This window comes from Rhinolophus ferrumequinum, chromosome 26, assembly GCF_004115265.2.
Source record: "Rhinolophus ferrumequinum isolate MPI-CBG mRhiFer1 chromosome 26, mRhiFer1_v1.p, whole genome shotgun sequence".
Lineage (NCBI taxonomy): Eukaryota > Metazoa > Chordata > Mammalia > Chiroptera > Rhinolophidae > Rhinolophus > Rhinolophus ferrumequinum.
The window spans coordinates 699447-705446 of NC_046309.1; the positions used below are offsets into that span (position 1 = coordinate 699447).

A 6000-nucleotide genomic window follows, 5' to 3' on the forward strand; every position below is an offset into this window, starting at 1 on the left:
TGGTTTGTGCTTGGTGTCTGGTGGTGACAATCCTGGGGCCACAGGCAGGCCATCCAGCTCTCGGGGTCTTACTGTGTCGCCCCCCCCCCATAAAGTGTGAGTGGTTCCTTGGTCCTCTGTTTCTGTCTCTGGCACAAGGAGAATTGAAACAGTGCAGCAGCTTGAGGGGAGAGCGGTGTCGGGAGCCCCCACTATGCTGAGAATGAGGAAGTAAGAGCCGGGTGAGGCTGAGCAAAGCCCATCGCAACCAGGACATTCCTACCAAACTGCCTTCAGGGGGCCGTTTGGCTGGTTCAACCCCGGCACTGGGGCAAAAGGAACTTAATCCTCTCTTAGGGGATCACAACTCTCGGCAGAGACGAGAACTGGGCTCCAGCCTCACCCTTTCAGCAGTGACGTTTGCCTGAGTCTCTTTCCTTGATCTTGACCCCGACATCTGGGACTAGAGGGGTGACACATGCAACTGGTAGCCATGTGCTGGGCCCCTCGGCCTCTCAGCTGTGTTCCGGCCCCTGACATGCAGGAGAGTCACAGGATTCTTATGTGACTAGTGTGGAAGTACTTTGTAAATCAAGACACATGGTATGTTTCTTAAAACAAATTTAAAATTATGAAATTTTATTTTTAAATTATTTTAATGTGCAAAAAACTTGCAGATATAATTTCCAAGTATATTTGGGAAGCTTCAGCTTCCCAAGTTACACGTCACGTGGTCATAGTGCAGGGACCAGGACAGGAATCAGCCCGATGCCTGTGCGCTAACTCAGTAAGGACCGATCACACTGCACCCGTATTTCCCCCACGCCAGTCACACCGTGGTCACAGCTCTAGTGGGACCAGGGTGTATGTAGAGACTGGCCTTCCGGTGTGGTTTTGTGGACAGTGTCATGCTAAGGCACACCTGACATTCTGTGGTGGGTGCAGCTGGGTGTGGACGCTGTATGTCCCCTCTGAGGACAGCTGGGCGCTCGGGTCACCTTGTGTCCGCCAGAGCTGCCGCTGGCGGGTTCTTTTCCTGGGAAATGAGCGGTTTCCTGGGCAGAAACTTGACCCTGGTCACACCCATTTATGCTTTGTTGTGGTGGGAGCCATCGGGAGAGGATGTGATGCTGGCCCAGGGCCCGTGCCCGTGGAAGGTCTGCCCCAGTGGACGGACCAGACCCCTGGGAGGTGGCCCAGCATGTCGGCTCGCTGCCCCTGGACGGTCAGCTCCTCGTGGCGCCAGCTGCCCCTTCGTGCTGAGCAGCAGTGACAGCTGCCTGTGCCCCAGCCACACTTTCCTTGCACATCGCTTCACTGTGGCTGTTACTTTAATGATTTCCTGAAACAAAGGACTTCAGATGCTGGGAACCTCCCAGCTGGGACACCAGATTCCATCCCGATTCCTGGGGGTCCGATCCAGCCGTGTTGGGTAAGGTGCCACCACTGCAATGTGTGTCTGCTCATGGTCCCCGCCTGTGACATGGTGAGGAGCTGCCCCCAGCCGACACGCGATGGAGGAGCTGGGCGACTGACAAGCCCCCAGCACATCGTGGACACCTGCGGAGCACGTGTCTCTCCCGCAAAGGTCCGTCATCACAGGACACCCCCCGTCCCTCCAGCCGGCGCTATCAGGCCGCCTCCCCAGGCTGGCAGAGCCCAGGCAGTGAAGCCCCTGCCGTCACAGCTGACCTGTCTGCCTGGGGCCACACGATCAACACTGGAGCAACTTAAGGGCCACCTGCTGTCCCGTGTCCCACACTCCCACCACTGTCCTGACCTGTGAACAGAGCGTCCCGGTGATGATGATGAAGACAGTGCGAGCCTGTGTCCTGCCCTTGTCACCTCACGTGGTGAGAGCATGGCTGTCCCACCAGCTCCTTCTGTGAAACCACCGGTCCCGTGTGGAGGCCTCACCCCCTCAGTACCTGCTCGCGCTGTCGGTTTTCCTTTTGGAGACGAGGATCGGATTCCAGTGTGTCAGAGGCATAAACAGGCACGTGGCACGGGCAATGGGGTCCCACGCAGTCCCCCTTTGTTCTTGGGCATTTTCAAGTCATCAGGACACCTCAGCATGCCCACTGCCAGGCACCACTCGGGGAAGCAGTGGCCCGTCCGGCGTGGCTGTTCATGCCGTGAGCCTGGATCCCCCGGCGGCATGAGCAAACGGCGACAGGAGGCGGTTTCCAGCATCCGCGATGTTTGTGGCGACAGCCCCTCCACGTGACCTGGTGGAGACGGCACCGTGGACGAGCCCCGCACTTGCCCTGCTCAGCGTCGGGCACGCTCTCCACTCTGCCCGGTAACAGCTCTGAGGGTAGTTTCTAACGCTTCCTCAGGGGGCCGTGACCCCAGCAATGTCTTCCGTGGGGCCAGGCGGGTGCTAAGGGGCAGCGGTGTTCTGTCCTAAAGGGAGCAGTGCATTACGGTGACTTTCTGTCGCTTTAATTCAAGCCATTTTATATGATATATGCTGGGCATTTAAAGTGGAAATGAATCCTTTTGGGGTTGGCAGCTGCCACATGTATTACCTGGTTTATCAAGTCCTTAAGCCGTCGGTAGGGCTTTCCTTGATCAAAAACTCTGAACGAGGTGACAGTGCACGGTCGGTTCTTTGCTGTGACTTCGCTGGACACACAGACGTGCCTGGTCACCTACTTCAGAGTTCCTGATGCAGTTTATAGGTTGTTGTGTGCAACTGACACGTGCAGGGAAGTGGCCGTTCCACCCACGAGAGAGACAGGCTTTGTCCTTTGTGTGCTGAGCCCTGGTCTTTTAGAGGAGGGGACAGTCCTGACGTCACTCCCACCTGCCAGGAAGCGTGCTGCGTCCCGCCCCGTATGCATGCGTATAGTGGGCGCACGATGGCACACACGCAGCTGAGGTCAGGACGTGCCGTGGGGAAGGACGCGTCTGGCACGTACAGTAAAGCGGGCCTGGGCTGCAGACTGCACTGGTTTCCACAGCGGTGGTCCCCTGCCTCTTCTGAGGAGAGGAAGGGCCCGCGTGCTCGTCACTGTGACTGCTGGGTGGCGGGAGCTGTGCGCGCCCTCACTGCCGTGGCATCGGGGAGGCAGGCATGGCACGGGTGCCTCCCCAGCCGTCCCCACCTGCGTCCTACTGGCTGCTTCCCCTGGGGCACATTCTGGGTGTCCCAGTGCCCTGTCCTCCCACAGACATCGGCCACCGGTCTTTTTCGAAACTCAGGGCAGGGATATACAGGAAGCTGTCACTCATGGCCTCCCTTTCTTGTCCTCCAGGAGCAGTTCGAGTTTGCGCTGACAGCAGTGGCCGAGGAGGTGAATGCCATCCTCCAGGCCCTCCCCCAGTGAGCCACCGCCCGCGGATGCTGCTGGCGACAGCGATACGGCGTCATGTGTCTTCTCGTGTGACTGCCTAGTGACGCGTCCTTCAAATCCTGTAGCCACTACAGCTTAGCAGTTAAAATGTGTATTTTTGTTTAACCAAATTATAATGAGAGAGGTTTGTGCGGAGATCCAATTCCGGGGGCAACCAGTTCCCTATTTGCCCTTTCTTGAAAAAAATGTAGTTTTCCTTAAAGCCCACATGTTCGTTCTCCACTGCAAACAGTGTCGTGTTAATACTGGCCCATTTCATGCCTCAGCTTGTAATCCGTGAGCTCCTGCAGGTGGGTCGGTCGGCGGGGCGGGCGGGGCCGGGGAGGCTGGCCGAGGGCCACCAGTGGACAGAGCACACCTGCCATTTGTCTTTAAGACGGTTCCTGGCCGGGAGAGTTCACTGGCTTGTCTGGGAGTTACAGGGACAGAACTGCTGTCATTTTGCGACTTTGGGGCAAATCCTAAGAATATCATCACAGCATTTCTGTTCTGTTCCTGTGCCCACAAGCGCTGGTGACAGCCCCCCCAAGGATGGTCAGGGGGTCTCCCGGGGGCAAGACTTGTCCCACCCGAGTGCCTGCTTCCGAGGCCAGCCACCCCAGGTGACGTCACTTTGGCAAGGTTTTAGGTGAGCCCCACCCTCAAGACAGTTTTGTGACTGTAGAAACTGACTCACACTTTGCAAAACCAGATGAACACTTTCCTGCAGGATAACCAAAATCAGGGAGAACAAACACAGGCATGGACGTGCTCCCGTCATTCGCCCGTGTTCCCTCTCGGGGACGTCCTGGGCCCTGCTGGCATCCAGAGAAGGCGAGGAACAGGGGCAATGCAGTGCCAGCCGGGCCTCCTCCCGGGGAGTCAGGCCTCTGGTCACAGGTGGGCCACTTGTCTGACATCAAACAGACACGACAGCTAGAGGTGGTTTGGATTGTGCCAAAGTGACACCGGGCGTCAGGTTTACTCCACACCCCGACACCGGGGAGTCATTTCATTAAACGCAGCACGACCACATCTAAGAAGGCAGCTCTGTGATGCAGGTTTCGTTTCAGGGTTGGGCACAGACGGACATGCCGTATTACACCATTCTTTCCACCTTAAATAAAAACGTCACATCCCAAAACCACGAGGAGAGGGAAAGTGGCTGAATGGGGGCGGGTGCCAAATACTTTTGTGTCTCTAACGGTATTATCTTGTATGTCTGCTTTAATCGCTATAATTTTTGCCAAAGTTGTTTCTCTTCATCTGTACTCTAACTAACTGATAGAAACTAATTTATCTGAATATAGGAAGCTACACTACTGTCACTTCTAACTTCTTATGTTTCAGAAGCAATCCTGCCGAGTGAAATACGTAAATATATTTAATTGTGCCAGATTAAATTTCCCATTTCACATCTGCATGGTCTTTATTTGGGGTGCGAGAGCAGTTTTTCCTACCGTACGTTCGTCTCCTGAAAGCGTGGGCATTGACGTGGCTGAGAGTGCGCGAGCACTGCCAGTGTCTGCCTGCCCGGGTGTCCCTGTCCCCAACGCTCAGGTGTAGACGAGGGCACCACCTCCTCCTGAGAAACGGGCTGTCCCAGCAAGCCTCGGACCCGGCCACTCAGTGACAGGCCTCCACACCGGGACGTTTCAAACCCTGACCAAAAGGACTGGGGTGTGATGTGGTGACCGCTCATCCTGGACGAGCTGTTTCAGGAGTGGGGGAGGTCGGGGGAGTCGCTCTCACAAAACTAGATAATTCCCGAACAGCACCCACTGACCTGCGGGCTTGGTGTTTGTCCAAACACTGGTGTTCGTTCTGTAGGAAACCCACCGCCCGACCTGGGTTCCGTCTGGGGGGCTCAGCCCCCTTAGTCTCTCCTACCTGACTTGCTTCTCTCTGGAGCCTTGCCCGTGACAGGTGACGCTTCTCGTGACAAATACACATTGGGATTTGCGTACGGCAGCAGGCAGAGTCCCCTCCCATGAAAACGTGGGGACACCAGACAAAGTGAGCTGTGAACACTTTGTAGCACACAGCCCGGCTCTAAAGAAAGACGGGGGAGCGGACAGGTGGCTCGGTCGGTTAGTGTGAGCTCTGAACAACGAGGCTGCCGTCCGAGTCCCACATGAGTCAGCGAGCTGCGCCCTCCACAACTAGACTGAAGTCAGTGAGCTGCCGCTGAGCTCCCGGGTGGCTCAGTTGGTTGGAGCACGGGCTCCCAACCACAAGGTTGCCAGTTCAATTCCTCAACTCCCGCAAGGGATGGTGGGCTGTGTCCCCTGCAACTAACAACGGCAACTGGACCTGGAGCTGAGCTGCACCCTCCACAACTAAGATTGAAACGACAACAACTTGACTTGGAAAAAGCCCTGGAAGTACACACTGTTCCCCAATAAAGTCCCCTTCCCCTTCCCCAATAAAATCTTCAACAAAAAAAAAAACCACAAAAGATGGGACGGGGCTGGGGTCAGTGAGGGCGGATGGTCAGTGCTGAACCCCACAAGACGGGGGCCAGTCCCCAGGCTGTGCTGTGCTGGGAAGAGCGTAACAACCAGCTCTGAAAACGCAGACACACAGGACTGCTTCCACTCATTGTGCGACGTGCACAGCAGCAGACAGGCCCCTCACTGCCAAGGCCAGGACTCCCCCGAGGGCTGGCTGCTGGCAGGGGGCG

General features: G+C 56.5%; 1 protein-coding gene across 2 annotated transcripts in view; it reads left to right on the forward strand.

Annotated features, from left to right (window-relative positions):
• Nucleotides 1–4738, forward strand: part of PTPRN2 (protein tyrosine phosphatase receptor type N2) — a 427823-nt gene extending 423085 nt beyond the window's left edge. For both annotated transcript variants that reach the window (XM_033098764.1, XM_033098765.1), the window contains one exon: nucleotides 3240–4738. In XM_033098764.1, coding sequence (XP_032954655.1) covers nucleotides 3240–3311 — 72 coding nt within the window. In that variant the 3' untranslated portion in view covers nucleotides 3312–4738. The remainder of the gene's footprint in view (nucleotides 1–3239) is intronic.
• Nucleotides 4739–6000: the final 1262 nt, after the last annotated feature.